At 30.8% G+C, this 19,055-nt stretch overlaps 1 protein-coding gene across 2 annotated transcripts; it reads right to left on the reverse strand.

Annotated features, from left to right (window-relative positions):
- Window positions 1-5,666: 5,666 nt before the first annotated feature.
- Window positions 5,667-9,783, reverse strand: LOC112736188 (uncharacterized). 2 transcript variants are annotated; one of them, XM_025785534.3, is made up of 6 exons: window positions 9,545-9,783; window positions 8,581-8,647; window positions 7,682-8,086; window positions 6,744-7,087; window positions 6,187-6,404; window positions 5,667-5,901 (listed from the first exon to the last, which is right to left on the reverse strand). In XM_025785534.3, the coding sequence occupies exons 1-5, from the start codon at window positions 9,644-9,646 to the stop codon at window positions 6,189-6,191; spliced, it is 1,134 nt and encodes a 377-aa protein (XP_025641319.1). In that variant the 5' UTR covers window positions 9,647-9,783; the 3' UTR covers window positions 5,667-5,901; window positions 6,187-6,188. The 2 variants fall into 2 exon arrangements, with proteins under 2 accessions (XP_025641319.1, XP_025641318.1); XM_025785533.3 differs by having other exon boundaries at window positions 5,667-6,404.
- Between the last annotated feature and the right edge of the window lie 9,272 nt (window positions 9,784-19,055).

The raw sequence follows: 19,055 nt of genomic DNA on the forward strand, positions 1-19,055 counted from the left end.
GGTAGATTATGAACTTGTTCAACTTACAATTTATCTGATTAAAGTGTAGATACCTTTGCACCTTTTGAGTTTCAACAACTTTTTCATCTTTTCCAGTATTGGCAACAAATAAAATATTTTACTTTGTGGCATGTGTAATTAAATTTTAAAGCATAGGATATGGTGTTTTTCATTAATGGTGCACTCGTGCATAATAGAAAAAGGTGACATCATAATGAGGTCACTTTCTATCCTTCTACTAATATTGCTTTTTTAAGGAAAAAAAATCATAATACAAATTCTTAAATGTATTGAAAAGAAGTTTTGTCGTAAGTCAACAGGATTGCAAGTGCTATGGTCAATTCTACTACAAAATTGTCAACCCAATATGCATAAGTTGGTTACAATTTTGCTACATTTATATATATATATATATATATTTTTTTTATAATACACACTATTTTAACACCAGTATTTTAATAACAATCAACGTAGATTTTCTTCGTCTTATTAATTAATAACAACCGTATATTTATATAAGGACCGACTTAGATAAAGATGTTTAAAACGTTTTTTTAAAGATATTTTTTAGTAATTTAAATTTAACACATATAATTGATTAAATCGTGTTATTTTTATTAAAATTAGGTCAAACAAATTAATTTGACGGAAAAAATTGTAAATTAAATCTTGAACGGTCTAAACTAATATTTTTTTTTATAAAAAATGACTACAATATTTTTATTATAAAAAATAACTAAAATACTCCTATTATATATATATATATATATTAATTTTGAAAACTCTAAATTATAACCCTATGATGGCAGAGAAGTAAAGGATTCGAATTTAGGATTCTCAAAATTAATATATATAATAGGAGTATTTTAGTCATTTTCTATAATAAGAATATTGTAGTCATTTTTTATAAAAAAATAATATTAATTTAGATTAGTTTAAGATTTGATTCACTATTTTTTCGGTCAAATTAATTTGTCTGGCTTAATTTTGATGAAAATAATACGGTTTAATCGATTATATGTGTTAAATTTTAATTACTAAAAAATATCTAAAAAAAATCGTTTTAGATGTCTTTATTTAAGTGGCTCTCTATACAAATATAAAAAAATATTTGATGTACGAATAATATTTTTATCAGAAAAGCTCTGCATACAAGCCACCGAATCTCAAATTCATAATAATCGTCTTCTTCTCCTCACTCATGATTCTGAATTTCTCACTTAACAGATGTGTTGCACACTTAAAGTCTTTTGTTTGCTGTAAACAAAAACAAAATTATAGTCAGATATATTTCTATTATATAAAACTGATTTCATCTAAGACAAATATTTGTTCTTACATTTTTTTCAGGTTGGTTTTTCGCTGCCATTTTTTCTGAAATGAAAAATACACCCATAGACATCAGTAAGATACACCATAAATATGAGTCAGTTACACCCATAGATATGAGTTAGATACACCGATAGATATGAGTCAGATACACTCATATATATCATTCAGATATCACTCAAATATGCAATAATTTACAAGGTCAAGCAACATTACAAGGTCAAGCAATATACACCCATGGACAAGCAAATATAAGAACAGTTGTAACTGCTGACTATTACAATATAACAGTTCAGAAATATACACCCAACAATTTATGCCATATACACCCAACAAATTACTCCATATACAGCCACCAAACTACCGAATATACCCCCAAAAATCAGTTACCAGTATAACTAGAACAACAAGAACAGTGTAACATAGAACCAAGAATAACCTAGAACAAGTAGAACATTATAAACTGTAAAATGAGACGTAGAACAAGAACAGTAAAACGTACAATAACATAGAAGAACAGTAAAACCTAGTTCTTCAATTTCGAAATGTGGAAAATATACAGGATGACTAAAATAGTAACGTAACGTACCTTCAATATTATAACTTTGTGTTTTCTGGAGATTCTCGATCGAAAGTTCTATGTTGTGTTGATGGAATTTTCGAATCTTAGCGACGAGTGATATCTCTGCCGTTTGTAGTGTTGCTCGAAAATAGAACGGTTGTGTTTTTTTCGAATTGCTTGGGAAAGTGAAAGAGTGCGCCATTAAGGAGTGGTTTTCGCGAAGCGCGAGTGGGGCGCGTGAATGTTATGCTCCATTCAATATAATTCAATGCGCGTGTGGAATGTTTGTGAGCTGGGGGCTTGTATCACTTGTAAGGCCTTATTGCTTGTATGTGTAGCAGGCCTGAGATTATGTCGTCTAATGGATGCGAAATTGTAACTCCAAATATGTTAATATTTGTATAACATGCATGAACCTGTCCAATTACTGTCACCTTAGTGTGAAAAGAAGCTTTTAGAGTTATCAATATCCACAAAGAAAGAAAAGGCAATAAGAGCCTAAGATTACAAGCGTGCATAATGGTATCTGAGAAAGTGAGTATGAATTCATCATTATATATGAGAAAGTTGAATCACCATAATATTATGAATTTTACATTATGCTAGTTTATTGCTTTCCTTGGTTAACTTGTGTTTGCTTTATCCACGTGTGAAGCACATCACATTCTTAAGTGTCCCTAGATAATCGTCTTCTTCTCCTCACTCATGATTATGAATTTTTCACTTAATAGATGTGTTGCACACTTAAAGTCTTTTGTTTGCACACTTAAGGTCTTTTGTTTGCTGTAAACAAAAACAAAATTATAGTCAGATATATTTCTATTATATAAAACTGATTTCATCTAAGACAAATATTTGTTCTTACATTTTTTTCAGGTTGGTTTTTCGCTGCCATTTTTTCTAAAATGAAAAATACACCTATAGATATAAGTCAGATACATCCATATATATCATTCAGATATCACTCAAACATGCAATAATTTACAAGGTCAAGCAATATACACCCATGAACAAACAAATATAAAAACAGTTGCAACTGCTGACTATTACAATATAAGTTCAGAAATATACACCCAACAATTTATGCCATATACATCCAACAAATTACTCCATATACACCCACCAAACTACTGAATATACCCCCAAAAATCAGTTACCAGTATAACTAGAACAACAAGAACAGTGATAGCTAGAACAACAAGAACAGTGTAACATAGAACCAAGAATAACCTAGAACAAGTAGAACATTATAAACTGTAAAATGAGACGTAGAACAAGAACAGTAAAACGTACAATAACGTAGAAGAATATCCTTTATCTTAGATTAGATTGAGATTTCAGAACATATCCTTTATCTTAGATTAGATTTGTTTTGTGGCGTCATGTCTTGTTGCAGCTTACTAGGTGGTTGTGTTTTTTCTTCCTCCTTAATTCGATGTTAAATATGATAACTAAACATAGGAGAAAACAAGCACAATAACTTGAGGTTACAAGTTAATGAGTGTTAAAACTATTTGAGGTTTAGTGTATTACCAGCACTTAATTTAAAGAGTAATTATCCAAATTAATTTTGAGGTTTTTAATATCGGACAATTTAGTTTTATAAGTTTTAAAATACACAAAACAGTCCTAATTATTTTAAATTTGGTTCATTTAATCGAAATGACTGTTTTAAAATTTTTAAAATTTTTTAAGAACTATTTGAAATTTTTAAAATTTTTAGAAACTTATTTGTACCTCACTTTTCAAATTAAATTAGAGAGAATCTATATTGTCTAACGAAAATAAATGTTAAAAATTGTCTATATATTTTAAATTTTAAGAGATTAAAATGTTCAATTTTAAAAATCTCATGAACTGATTTGGATAATTACTCTAATTTAAATGAGATATATTGTTTGCACTTTTTATGATTTCGATACTCGTCTAATAATAAAAAGTTGTTTGTCAACTCATTGTAAAAAACAAAATAAATATTGCTATTCTAGTATGTGAGGGACTGTTTTGATTATCGAAATAATTGTTTTGAGATTTTTTAAACATTTCGAGAACTGTTTTATATTTCATTATGTAAACTAATTTGTCCATCTTGCACATATAAACACTTAATTAACGATAACGTGTGTGAGTTAACATTCTGTTGAGCAGTTAGGGATTATATTGTCAAATGAAAGTAAACATTGAGAATTGTTTTGTCTATTTTAAAATTCGAGAGATTAAAGTATCCAATTTAAAAATCTCAAAAACTAATTTAAATAATTACTGTTAAAATTAAGAAAACCGAACTAAAACGAAAAAAATCCATCTATAAATTAGGTATGTTATACCAATGATAATCATAATCGTAATGCGATTCAAAAGATTACTTTGTCTTTGAGTCGTGACCAAAATAAGTTAGTTACTATAGCATATGTTTGATTTAGCTAACATTCAACTATTGAATGAAATGAAATAGAGTAATAGACTAGAGAATGTGGTGTTGGTTAAAAATTTAAGGGTGTGTTTGGTTTATGTTTCATTTTCTGTTTTTAATTTTTTATTTTTAATGTTTTTGTTTTTTAGATTTCGTAAAAGAAAAAGTAAAAACAGGAGCTAAAAATAGAAAACAAAATTTGATTATTTTTACTTTTTTTTTTTATTTTAGAAAACAAAAAATACTAAAAATAAAAACAGAAAATAAAAACACAAACCAAACGTACCTTAAAATTGTTTGACAAGATGTTTTTGCCTAATTGACTTTTGTTTAATGAAAAATAATTTGCATCCGCATGAAATTAGTTTTTACTTTTTATTTTTATGAAGATTCTATATATATGTTAACCAATCACACAAAAACAAGGCACGTAATCTTTCATATTTCAGTGCTATCACCATCTTGGCTCAATATTTCTAAAGCAAGAACAAGCAACTCATAAAAATAATGATGAATATTCAGTAGAGTTTGCTAAAGTCCTAGTCATGAAAAAAAAAATATTGTATACACGTATTGTAGTTGTAGATGTACAAAATGAAAACTATTTATTTATGATATTGTAAGATATGTAAGTACAAATAAATAATGTCGACGTGAAGCACTAGTAACTTAGTGCTTCCACATTTTTGGGATACAATGGCGAGTGCTTATATTATCACTATGATCTTCATATGTAGTTATATACACATCAACACATGCTAACAAAGTGCTTTTTATTAATGGCTAGTATGCACAAATTACTTCACCATGCTGGCCACCGAAAGCCTCTTGATGGTTGATGCCTTCGGTATCTCCGACCCGACAAACTAAAGACTAATTCTTCGCGGATCTAAGTATACACAAAGCGAGATTCGAATTCCCCTACACTTATTTAAGTGAACGAGTGAGGTGACTGCTCGAATAACCCAAATTGATTTACATAGCTTATAATTTATTATTAAGGTTTAAGTTTGGTATACAAATTATAACCTTTTGTTGGAAAACGCTGGGGTGTATAAACATTTGAATATCTTTGCACTTTTTACAAAAAATACAAAACTGAGCACACACGGATGCTTTGATTTTCATATAATGGCTGTTACACATCTAACAAAAATACATTAATTTCTTTCGATTATTCATAGATTTAGTTAATATTGATTTGAAGGTGAAAATACAAAAAATTACCACCTTGCACCACTTTAACTCCCAAGATCATAGTAAATAATGAACTGAATTAATTGAAGACGACTTCTTCATGTGGGAATGATAACTCGTGAATTATTAATTTATTAGATTATTTGATATATTTGACTAAATTACTTAATATAATCTGTATTTATCATCTTTATATAAAAACATCTTCATGTGAATAGGCACCCTAATTAAAATACATTGTGATCTTATTCCCAAAATGAATATCTACCAAGGCATAGTACTTAATATAAAACATGATATGCAAAAGCATAACTACAATTCTACAAATGTTTCTTCCTCCTGTTTGCTTCTTCTGTATTGTGAGCCCTCATTTGCAATATCTTGCAACCTCAAATTTATTCTGGATGAGTCAAGAGGATTCGTGTATAAATGTTCAATTAGATTTTAGCATTTTGTTGAAGGTAAGAGGTGCCTTGATCCATGGGAAACGGATTTTCTTAGGTTGATTTTTCACATAACGTTGTTAGGTGTGATCTTTTACCCTTCATTTAAAATGAGGAATCAATACAAAACACTTGACAAGCAGAATGAAAGGTGAGAGATTACACATGGAAGTTCGTATGAAAAATCAACATGAGAGGATCAATTCCAAGTTGTAAACAAACTTTACAAGGAAATTGTTTACTTTTACTGCGCCGCGGTGGAAGCAGGAGGTATAAATCTCATGAGGAAGCTTGACAGGGACCAAATGCAAATCACACCAAGGAATTGTAGGACATTCAAAAGGGTACCCAGAGAGTTATTTATAGCCATGTTGTGTGAGGTCATCTCAGCTCCTCTAACTGTAAATGATAAAGCAGTCACCAGTTGTGCTGCTCTATTTAGTTGGTGCAATCTATACACCTGTCAATAACAATCTATTAGTAGAAGTTGTTGATGTAAATTTGCATTAAGATCTGTATCATTGAGTTATCTCAGTATCAGATGCACCAGATTTATCTCACTGAATCTAGGCATAGTCTTTAGTTCCTTATTCATACATGACTCATCAAGTGAAATTTTTAGTCGATTCGTCCAATTAAGAAGACCTAGAGAATCAAAATGCTAATTTAGTGTATCAATTAGGCAGGCAAAACTCTATAAGGAAAAGGGTGGCTGGATAAATTAATCTTTTTGTGATTACACTTTACGAGGAGGACAAAAATACATAATTTGATCAGCATGGAATTGGATTGTACTTACTTGGAAGATTAATGGAATAGCAGACCATGAACGTGATTTTCGATATCTTGCATACTGTTCAAATGCAAATTGGACAACTATACCAACCAGGTATGGAGCAAGAGTTGCGGATGCAGCAGGACCAGTCCACGGCCAGACCAAACCCATAGTGACCATAGGAATTACGAGACTAAGCACCAGGGTAGCAACAGAAGAGACGCGATGTCCCAACTGAGAAGGCAGAGTATCTCGACTGGTTGTAGCGGTTTCTTGTTGCATGGGTCTCCTTAATCGATCTAGTAGATAAAGATATACCGCAACACCACAATAGAAAATTGCTTCTGTGAAGAATAATATGAGGAAATCTGTAGATGAAGAAAGCAGTCAGTTCAGAGAAGAGAGCCAAATATGTATAAAGAAAGAAAGAAAGAGAACTAAAAAGATTTCAAGCAAGCAATTATACATGCAGACCCCAAGAATTACTACAACTACTAAGTCAGGCTTTTCCCCGCTACTCGGACTAAAAAATTGAATTTCTAAACCAGGTTCAATATTTGTAAAAGTTTTATCAACTTCAGCCCAAAATTCATGATGAATTATGCTTGTGGTTTAATTAAGTCTCCTTTTCAGTCCAATGACTATTGTTAATTGATTTTATATCGAGAAACAATAATTCCAAATTATTCGATGAGCAGCATATCCACGTTCAGAAAGTCTAAAATGCTCCCCTAGCAATATCCAATTACTAAATACCCCAAATGAAATTAGTTCCCCTTCACTCCACAGGTTTCTTCACCAGCAGATGGCACATATTACCCACATCGGTTCAATAAGTTACTTAATATGAACTACATCCAAATGCAAGAACAGTATTGCAGAGTGAAGACAAAACAATGCATCATCAAAACACATACAATGAACAAAAACAACAGAGAGGCTTTCTTCCATCGAAACTTTACCTGTTAACAAAGAGTCTTCGAAAATGATGGAGAGCACTTTGCGCAAATAGAGTGAAGGAAAAATGAAAGAAGCAACAAGGACCGCAGGACCCACAAACCACAAGATGCTATTTTGACTCTTTTCTGATTTTGACGATAGTGTCTCCTTGTCTTTTCCATATGGACGGTTATAGAATGATATAAAGCCTGGTTTTCCATCACTTCCCAATAAATTAAAAGATGAGTTGCCAATGGTAGATATGTCTTCAGCAATAGCATCTTCGCTTTCTGGAACTAAAGCAGCTTCATCAAGCTCAGTGCTTTGTGGTTGATCCTCAGAGACAACAGAGAGAGCATTATGCTGTTTCTGGAACCTTGCCTTTAACTTTGGAATTCCATATATAAACTTGAACTGGCATGATTTGTCTAACCATGATAGAAATACAAAAAAGAACGTTAACTGAGAACACATCCAGAGGATTTCATACATGTCAGGAAACCCCTAAATAACATCATTTGCGCTGATGCAGGTACAAATTAGACTTATGAACTTCACACTTTGTGCCAAAGGATTCCCTCCATTAAGCAAACAATTAAATATCTGATGGAACTCTCATGAAATATGCACATGTAAAGCCCTTTCAGCATTAAAACCTCCAATAATACCATGATTAACAGTTCTTACTGGAGGGAATTTTCACTGAAGTGTGAAGTTCAGGGGTCATTTGCACTTTTCAACCCCAAGATCTAATCAGCACATGGACCAAAGTTTAAAGTTGTACAGCCATTTACAGCTAACTGACTTATCTAAGGAATAACTTGTAACAGTCATATCTCTAAAAGATGAAGAAAAGGCAGCTGACAGAAGCCTACTGCAGAATGCAGAGATTCATGAATCACCGAATAGATAAGCAAGCTACCTTTAGCATATATTTGCAGCTGGGAAGCAGTTTGCTTGTTGACAAACAACCCTTGTGATAATCTCAACTGAATATAGAATGAAAAGAAAGCCACACAAGTTGAAGAGTAAATCAAGCAATACTCGAAGATAATGAAGCAGAACAGGATAATGAAATGAAGTTTAACTAGAAGATAGCAAGAGTGAGTTACTAAAGTAGCAAAGCAAGTTACCCAATTGCTTGATTAGTAGTTTAAATATATAGAAAGCTCTAAGTAGACATCGTTGAGATTTATACATGTCATGCCTATCATCACCATATTGAAGAAAAATAATTATATATACAGTCACTATTGGAATGCATACATCCATTTGACCAAGTGAATTGCGACCAAATAGATTACATATCTTCCACTTTCGTCCAAGTTCTACTGATGAACGAAAATTCAGCAGCGAAACCCTATCCAGTCTTAATCCAATACTAACCGAAATCCAACAGATTCGAAGTGTCCTCTAAAACCAAAAGCTGTCTATCTAAATCCAATAAGTTGTATATAGTTGAAATCAATCAAGGCTTAAAACTAGGGAGAAATTCTTGGATGCTCCTAGGGCGCTCTTACCATCGAGTGTGTCATCATAACAACACTAAAACCATCAAATTGGAGACAGCAGCTAGCTAAACACACGAGATAAGTTAGGTAGCAGCTTTTTCCTCTTTCAATTTTTTCTTTTGAGCCCTAACACTAAGAATAGCTATCACCAAATGAGGGCCAAATTGCACACTACCTCATGCAAAAGCATAACCCTAATCAACAAATGCATAAGCCATACATACATAACCCTATTCAAGTAACTATTAGTCAATCCAAGCACTAAGTTTTCATGGAACGAAAATGGATACAAATAATTACACCCTAAACATGAAATTAATTAATAAAACAAATTAACACAGGTCATAATTAGGGGTGATTGATATAAAAACGTACCTGGAAAAGTGTTGTACGGTTAAAAGGGTAAGGAAGAGGAGCCACTAAGCAAGAAGAAAATGATGAACCAATTCTGCTACTGTTTCCCATAATCATAATCATAAAAACAATAATAATAATTATATTAATGATATGTTAGTTAGTGTGATTGTAGAAGCTGTAGTAGCTTCGAATTAAGCTCAACCTGAGAAGAACAATTCCTGAACGAACATCAACCCATATTTGATGATTTTTGGGGGAATATTAATATTAAATTAATATTAATGTGAATTAGTGATAATAATTAAATAATATTATATATACCATATTATATTATATTCGGCGTTTGAATTTGAGCTCAAGAGTGGAGAGTGAAGAGAGCGTGATGTGTTTCTGTGTTGAACCGATTTGGCTTCTCTTTCTGGTTTTGGATGATGAACCCTCCAACATATTCCACATTTTTTATTCTTTCTTTTTGTTTTTTTAGCAACAGATTTAGCTTTGAAATTAAAACAAAAAAAATATATATATATATATATATATATATATACTCAAATAATTTTATTATATTAAGTTTCAGAACTTTATAAAAGTAAAACACATAAATTCTTATCTTACTTAAATCTATTATTTTTTTTTGGATAAATAAGTCTTTAAATATGTGATAGAAGGATATACATCTCTTATTTTTATAAAATTTAAAAATCTTAATATATAATTTTTTTTAGGGGCAAAAATGTTAATGCAAAATTTTTTTAATATTTAAAAAAAAAGTGAAATGAAAGGAACAAAATTTCATTAAACAATTTTCTTTTCATTACATTCAATTTGTAATTTAAAGTTTTTTATTTATAAATATTGATTAAATATAAAAAATGAGTCGCTAATTAATTATTATAAAAATATATATTATTTTAGTAATTAATTATTTTATTAGAAAAATGTTATAAAAAAAAATTGAAAGCAACTATGCTTGAGTATTTAAGATTTTCTTTCTGTGTAATTTAAGAAAACAAAATAAAACACTCAATATACTCTTCTTTTTTTGTCCTAAAAAAAACTCTATAGTATATATTTGAAAAATATAAATAATAAAATTATTTCATTTTTCTCTATTTTTAATAATATTTTTAATAGTAATGGCCCAAACGAAAAGCATGGATTAGGGCAAAAGCTTATAAGTCAACAGGGGCCTTTTCATGACCCAAAAAAAAAATAACCAAAAACTGAAGTGGGCTATAGTTTTTATAAGAGTCGTAAATTTATAAGAAATAGAAAAAGAGAAGGGCCTCGCCCCCAATGTATACCAAAAAAAAAAAATTAGAGAGAAAAAGAATAAACTTGACAAGTCGAATAGTCAGCTCAATTATCCGTTGTTTAATCAAGTATCAGGGTGTTCCTCATTTTTTATTTTTTACATACCATTCTCAACAAATTTTTGAACATCTATATAGGACGAATGAGTTAATAATTTTGTTGAACTTACAATATGATTTGAACATCTATATAGGACGAGTTTGATTTTACAAAACTGCGAGTGCAATTTCTGCAAAAGTTCAGGTGCAAGTGCTATGTAACACCTTATTCAACATGGGAATATCTTAATTATATTGAGATTAGTTTATCAAATAAACCATTTCTTATAATTAATTCGAATATAACAACTATTCAATCAATAATAATTTTATATATCAATTTTGGCCTTCTTAAAATGGTAAAAACAAAATTCCGTACATTATTAATTGAGATTAATTAGTTCACTTCAGTTCCTATCTTTTCTGTCAAATGTTAATTTGTTAGGTAATATAATTGAGCAGAGACCTAATTGTTTTTAAATTGGTTTAGAGATTTATTTTATTCTAAAAAGTTGATATAATATCTCTTTTCGAATTTTTTTAATTCATTATATTAATATTGTTTTTTTTTTAATAAATTATTCATATTTAAAATATTATTTATTATAAAACGAAATAAATAATTCTTAATATAATTTTTAAATATATAAATAATAAAAATCAAAATACAATTAATACATTAATAATAATAACTCTGTGATGTATTATTAATATTATAATTTAGATATTTTTTGCAATAAATTAAAAAATTAATGAACACATTATTTGATATATGTGGCTTGTAATAATAATATTTTGTAGTTTATTTTTTTGTTTTTTTATATTTTTATTATAATTTTCATATAAATATTAAACATAAGGAGATGGAGAATGGGGCCCCACAAAAAATTGCGAAAAATACAAAAAACAGAGATGAGACAATTATTTCCCCACCCTGCCCGATTGACATCCTAAATACGTGTATAAATTATTTTTATACACAATTGGATGTGGCACCTCTTGGAATAAAGCTGGAATGCCATGCCTAACACGAAATGTACCTACATGTGCTTTGGTCTCTTTTTTCTTTTTTGTTGAATTATTATAAAATATTACTAGGTCAATTAATTGCAAGCAATAAATATTCAGAACGTATTTACAATAATGTATCTACAAATATGTAGATGCAGGCAATATTAGGGTGGTGGTTGATTTTTAGTCTATATATAATATTTTTGTTAATTATATATTTAGGTAATAAGACCAATTGATGATTTAGTAAATTAAACTCTGCCATTAAGAATTTGACTGATCTAGTTCATCAATTTATGATTTTCAATTAAAGGGAGCATTATTACCTCATTAGCCTTCCAACAAAAAATTTCTCTATTTTTAAGAATCAAATTCAAAATACTTTATTAATGGACTAAATATATGTGTTACTTTAACTAGTCGTACACACATGCATTAACGAATTAATGATTATTATAAAAAGTGATGGTATATGACTAATAAAATATATTATTTTTGACTAATATTTAGTTGATATTCTGAATTTTAAGTAATAAATTTTAAATTTTAAATTTTAAATTATATAATAGTACAAAAATAAAATATTGACCAAATATTAGTTAATATTAACAAAAAATATCAAGACCATAATATTTTAAAGACTAATAAATTTGGGAGATAATAAAATATGGTAACTTCTACCCAACTCCCTCTAAAGCAACATGTAAATTATCCTCTATGACGTGACATATTTTAATTGAATGTTTAATTTTAGTTTGAGTTAATTTAACTCAATAAGAGTTAATATCTTAACTAAAATAGACTAAAGTTAACATTTTAATTACAAAATAACCCTACTATATATATAATAATTGCTATAATTATCTTTTTTAGTGTCAAAATTGCAACAAAAAAATATTATACATACACAAAATATCAGTCGCTCACATCTTTATATATAACTACATGCATTATTTCATATATTTTTAATACATATTTTAGAATTAACATATATTTACACAAATAATTAATTTAATAACTAATTTTTAATTTACATTATACACCAAAAATAGTTTAATATAATTCAATTATTGTTAAGGTTGCAACTCACAATCATTCCTAATTAGCCCAAAGTATTTACAAGATTATCTCCAAAGTATTTGTACATAGACTTCAGGGTATGATGAATAGACTAATTAGCCCTACGCAGAGTGCTTTTATTAAAGACAGATTAATCTCTGATAATATCCTAATTGCTCACGAGTGTATGCATTACTTGAAGAACAAAAAAAGGGGACTCGAAAATGAAATGGCGCCAAAACTAGATATGAGTAAGGCATATGATAGGGTGGAATGGCACTTTCTTTGATTTATATTGGAGAAGTTTGGTTTTGACTCCCGGTGGATTATGTGGATTCGATAATTAGTGACAACTGTTTCTTATTCTGTTATTGTGGAAGGACAACCTCATGGTTTCTTCAAACCAAATAGAGGTATTCGACAAGGAGATCCTCTATCTCCCTATCTTTTTCTTTTCTGTGCAGAAGGTCTCTCCTTCTTGCTACACAAGGCAGAACAAAACAGACTAATTCAAGGTCTTCAGATACATAGGCGATGTCCCAAGGTCAACCACCTCCTCTTTGCTGATGATTCCATCTTATTCTGTAAGGCTAATCCTGAAGCATGTTCAAATATCCTGCATTTATTGAATTCTTATGAAAGCATCAGTGGCCAGAGGGTAAATCTTAATAAATCTGCTGTATTCTTTAGCCACAACACTCCCTCCACTACTCGTACACTACTGGCTAACTCTATGAATATTAATCATATTGGGGCTCAGGATAAATACCTTGGTTTACCTTCTACAGTCTCTAAATCGAAAAAGGCTTCTTTTAGTATGATCAAAGAAAAGGTTCGGAAAAGAATCCAAGGGTGGAAGCGCAATCTTCTATCGTCAGGTGGTAGACACATATTGCTTAAGGCAGTGGGAGAAGCTATTCCTATTTATACATTGTCTTGCTTCAAGTTGTCTGATGGTTTAATCTCAGAAATTCACTCTCTACTTTCTCAGTTCTGGTGGGACAAAAAGGTTCTGAAAGGCGGATGGCTTGGATTAGCTGGGACACTATGACTCACCCACGAAAAGAATGAGGCCTTGGATTTAAAGATCTCAGAATCCAAATCTGGCGCTTTTAGGCAAACAGTTTTGGCGACTTGTAACACAGCCTACTTCCTTATTATCCAAAATCCTAAGAGGTAAATACTTTAGCAATGGTAATGCTATAACGGCAGAAATTGGAGTCTTACCTTCTTGGGGATGGAGGAGCATACTGGAAGGCCGAAAGATTGTTGAAAAAGGTCTTAATTGGGCTGTGGGTACTGGAGAGAATATCCGAACCTTTGAGGATCCTTGGCTGCCTCCTCCGTATCCTTTAAAGATTTCTGACATGCCAAATAGACAAGCTATCTCTGAGTTGGTTCCAAGAGTTAAAGATCTAATTACTGAAGATAGGAATTGGAATCAGAATCTTATTCAAGAATTATTTCCCCAAGACGTTGCAAATAGGATTTTGTCAGTTAAAATTCAGCAGAGTAAGGACAAATTGCAATGAGATTTGAACAAATCCAAACAATATGATACAGCTTCTGGTTACAGAATTGGCTATTTATTTTACCATCCGCCTTTGGAGCTTTGCCCTAATTATATGCAACAGAAAAAGCCGTGGATTGATCTATGGAAGTTGAACTTGCCTCACAAAATTAAGCTATTTATCTGGAAAGCTCTCCATGACTGGCTCCCGGTGCTTTCTCAGATTCATCACCGCATCCCATCTATATCACCAATATGCCCCTGCTGTCATGAAGCAACCGAAACAGTCACTCATTGTTTGATCGATTGCTCTAGAATTAAAGATGTATGGTCTCAGAGTTATCTTCGTGACTGTCTTCCCCCTCAGAGTCCTAACGACTTTTGGACATGGTGGATTGCATCAACAGAGATGCTTAACCCGTTGAAGAATGCTGACCGTAATCCTCAATTACTTGCCATCATTTGCTGGAACTGCTGGAAAGCTCGCAACCAGTTGATTTTTGAAGGTTCTACTTCAATGCCGTCTGCCATTCTAGCAAGCTTTGTCAAGTATTTTTCCGTGAAGTCCAAAGAACTCCCAGTTTAGGTCGTCATCTCCATGAGGCAAGCTTTTAGTTGCATTCAATTTGATTTATCATTCTTTCTTCTTTAAGATTTTTTTCGTTTTTCGACTACGCACCGTTGGATGAATACCTTCAGTGTAGTGTTTTTGGGAAATCCCCACCTTTCATTATGCTGTCCTGCTTTTGGACATCTTTGTATTTCATTTTTCAATAATTAATGAAATATAACCTACTATCTTTAGAAAAAAAAAAAAAAACTCACAATCATTCCTTCTCCCAAAACTATTATCTATGTTTCTAAGTAAATGATAACATAGTTTGGTTAACTTTGTTCCATCACTATGTCGTTTCAATCATATTGATTATTGTCACTGTCAATCCCTCAATAATTATCAATTTTTGCTAGTTAATATTCGTTAAAATTTTGATCTATTGGAATATTAATATAGGTTAAAGGATAGAGTTAACATCTTAATTAAAAAATAATTCTATTTTAATTAAGATGTTAACTCTTATTGGATTAAATTAACTCAAATTAAAACTAAAATTCAATTAAAATGTATCACATTATAGAGGATAATTTCCATGTTGTTTTAGAGGGAGTTGGGTAGAACTCACCATAAAATATTTATTCAAATATTTTAAATTTATCTTATTTAATATTTATCAATTATCGTTAAAATTATTAAATGGGGATAAGTATTGTTTTGGTCCCTCACGTTGAGGGTCAGAATCGAACCCGTCCCCGATCTAATTTTCGATTTAGAATCATCCTTAACGTATTTTTTTCGTATTAAAATCGTCCTTTTTAATTTTTATTCCTAAACTACCCTTCTTTTTTAATAAAATTTAAAAAATTAAAACAAAAAAAATAAAACCCCTTCCCGCCTCCGCCTCCCCCTCCCCCACCCCCCTCCTCCCTTCCCCTCTCCCCCTCCCCGTCTCCGTCTCCCCTTCCCCCCTCCCCCACCCTCCGGTCTCCCCTTCCCACACCACCATCCACCCCCACCCCACCCCCGGTCTCCCCTCCCCGTCTCCCCTTCCCGCCACCCCACTTCTGGTCTCCCCTTCCCCCCTCCCCCACCCTTCGGTCTCCCCTTCCCACCCCCACCTCACCCCCAGTCTCCCCCTCCCCGTCTCCCTTTCCCCCCTCCCCCACCCTTTGGTCTCCCCTTTCCCCCTCCCCGTCTCCGTCTCCCCTTTCCCCCCTCCCCGTCTCCGTCTCCCCTTCCCCCTCCCCCACCCTCTGGTCTCCCCTCTCCCCCTCCCCCACCCCTCCGATCTCCCCTTCCCACCCCCACCTCACCCCCGGTTTCCCCCTCCCCTTCTCCCCTTCCCGCCACCCCCACCCCCGGTCTCCCCTTCCCCCCTCCCCCACCCTCCGGTCTCCCCTTCCCACCACCATCCACCCCACCCCACCCCCGGTCTTCCCCTCCCTGTCTCCCCTCCCCCCACCCCAACCGTGTTTTATTTTTTTTAATTTTTTAAATTTTATTAAAAAGGAAGGGTAGTTTAGGAATAAAAATTAAAAAGGACGATTTTAATACGAAAAAAAAAACGTTAAGGATGATTCTAAATCGAAAATTAGATCGGGGACGGATTCGATTCTGATCCTCAACGTGAGGGACCAAAACAATACTTATCCCTTATTAAATGTTAAATGAAGTAAATTTGGGCTATATTTGCCCTATTTTTACCAACATTTCACTCATACAATTACTGAGAAGGGATATATTTCTTTTTCCCTTTTCCTTTTTTTTTTAACCACAAATTCAATCGTTTTTCTTTTTTCTTAATAAATATGAAAACAGGAGATTTATTTTTTTAATTGTTTCTCTCTTTTTCTTCATGCCCCATCCACCCTGGCCCCTCCGTCTAAACCCAAATTATCTCCTATTCAAACTTCCAAATGAATAATAATAAATGGAAGAAGAAAAATATTATTTCTTTTATCTTCAATTGATATTTAAACAAATATTGAGGAGAATTATCAAAACGAGAATTATTTCTTTATCCATATACTCTAGCGTTGCGAAGTGTCAAACTTGTGATAGAACTTTTGACTACAAAAATACAAAAAAGATGATCATACCACTAGACTAGAATACTTCTTATTATTATATATACAAATTATAATATATAACAATGTTTTATTTTACTTATATTCAATTTATTTTAATTTTAAAATTATTCATTTTAAAATTAATTATATTTTATTTAATTCTAAATTTTATTAAATATATACAAATTAAAAAGATAAACAAAAAAATTATTAATCACAATTTTTTTTATGATTATATGATATCTATTAATATTGTTTTTTCAATAAATACTTGTAGTATATAATAATAGGTAAAGACTCACATGCAGTTGTCTTCATATGAAGTTAATAGTTGAAAAATTTTAAATGATATTTAGTCAAATTTGTCAAATCATCTAACGGTTCTTAAATATCAACTTCACATAAAAACAACTGTATATGAGTTTTCACCTATAATAATATAATAATATAATAAATATAAACTAATTAATAAAGTATTAAAATTTAAAAATAATAATATTTTTATAAAAACAAAATAAAAAAATTTAATTTTTTTATTATAAGTACTTTTATTTTGTTTTTATAAGTACTTTTATTTAAAATTCTTATAAGACACGGAGACACGATAATATATATATATATATATATATATATATATATATATATATATATAAAGTATTTTTTAGATAAATTATAATTATATTTTAATATTTTATTAATATTAAAATATAAATTATTTTTTAAATTATTTTTAGTATCTTTTTTAATCATATAAAATATTTAAAATATTTTTTGTTTTAATAATTAATAATATATACTATTTCTAAACTCATTTCAAAAATATATATTAAGAATAAAATTGGATATGTGATAGTATTTGGTATGTTTAAACGTGTTCAAATTTTTTTTTTATTAAAATACAGTTGAATACAAAAAACACACGTGTCAAACAAATATTAATGAGTGTTGTGTCCGAAATAAAAACACATAGACACAACAACACAAAATAGTAGTAGCTATTTATGCAAGTGGACAAATAGAATACTTATTAATATTCTAACTTATTTAGGTGAAACCTACCGATTGATAAATTTTGTTATTAAAAATTTGACCAATGGAACTCAATTTATAGAGATTCAAAGAAAAAATCTCCCCATGAATTCTTTTTACCATTTTAAGAGGCAAAAACATTTGATCATTGGATCGGACTAAAATATTTGCTAACTAGTCGCATATTAATCTCTTAAGTATAGGGAATGAAGACGCTAATAATATTGTTTGATTTCGTACGGTATTTTTTAGTTTGATAGATTAAAGACTAATTTATTATGGATTAGACATCTATTTAAAAATTTATTATTAGTGAATGAGTTGCTGCATTGCATATATAAAACAGAATTCGAATATCCAACCCTTATTTAAATAGATTAATGATAAACTAACCATTTGACCAATCAAATTTGGTTTTGAAGATGTTAATATTAAACAAAGTATATATATATATATGTGAAAATTTTGTAGTGTGGTTACTAATTTATTATGTTTTACCCTAAGATTTCTTCTTATAACAATAATAATGCAACAGAAAAACATTATTATGAAGATATACGCTAGAAATAATATATATGTGATATACAGTGTTGTATATTATTGTAGAAGCAGCCAAATTTGAAAATAAACAACGGATTTCGCTAGGGAGACAATGAACTATTTGTACAATGTGTACAATGAGTTATTGAGTTACAAAATGAACATCTTTCATACTATCTAGAATAACCATCCGAGTACTAGCGATAATAAACATCTTCCCAAAAAGCTTAAACTAATTTTGGGATTCACCAAGACTCGAATTCTTGACCTTTCGAATCTAGCGCTCTAATACCATGCATGATACCACTCATCCCAAAAGTTTCAACTGATGGGAAAAGGTAACACTAATGATTATATCTCTAATACTCTCTAAACTTCCATTGTACACATTGTATAAATATTC

This window comes from Arachis hypogaea, chromosome 13, assembly GCF_003086295.3.
Source record: "Arachis hypogaea cultivar Tifrunner chromosome 13, arahy.Tifrunner.gnm2.J5K5, whole genome shotgun sequence".
NCBI lineage: Eukaryota > Viridiplantae > Streptophyta > Magnoliopsida > Fabales > Fabaceae > Arachis > Arachis hypogaea.

Coding starts and splice junctions, on each gene's coding strand:
- LOC112736188 (XM_025785534.3), bottom strand. CDS start 9,646: ATGATTATGATTATGGGAAACAGTAGCAGAATTGGTTCATCATTTTCT. Junction 8,087..8,580: donor GCTGCAAATATATGCTAAAG/GTAGCTTGCTTA, acceptor TATCATGGTTAG/ACAAATCATGCCAGTTCAAG. Junction 6,405..6,743: donor CTATTCCATTAATCTTCCAA/GTAAGTACAATC, acceptor TGTTATTGACAG/GTGTATAGATTGCACCAACT.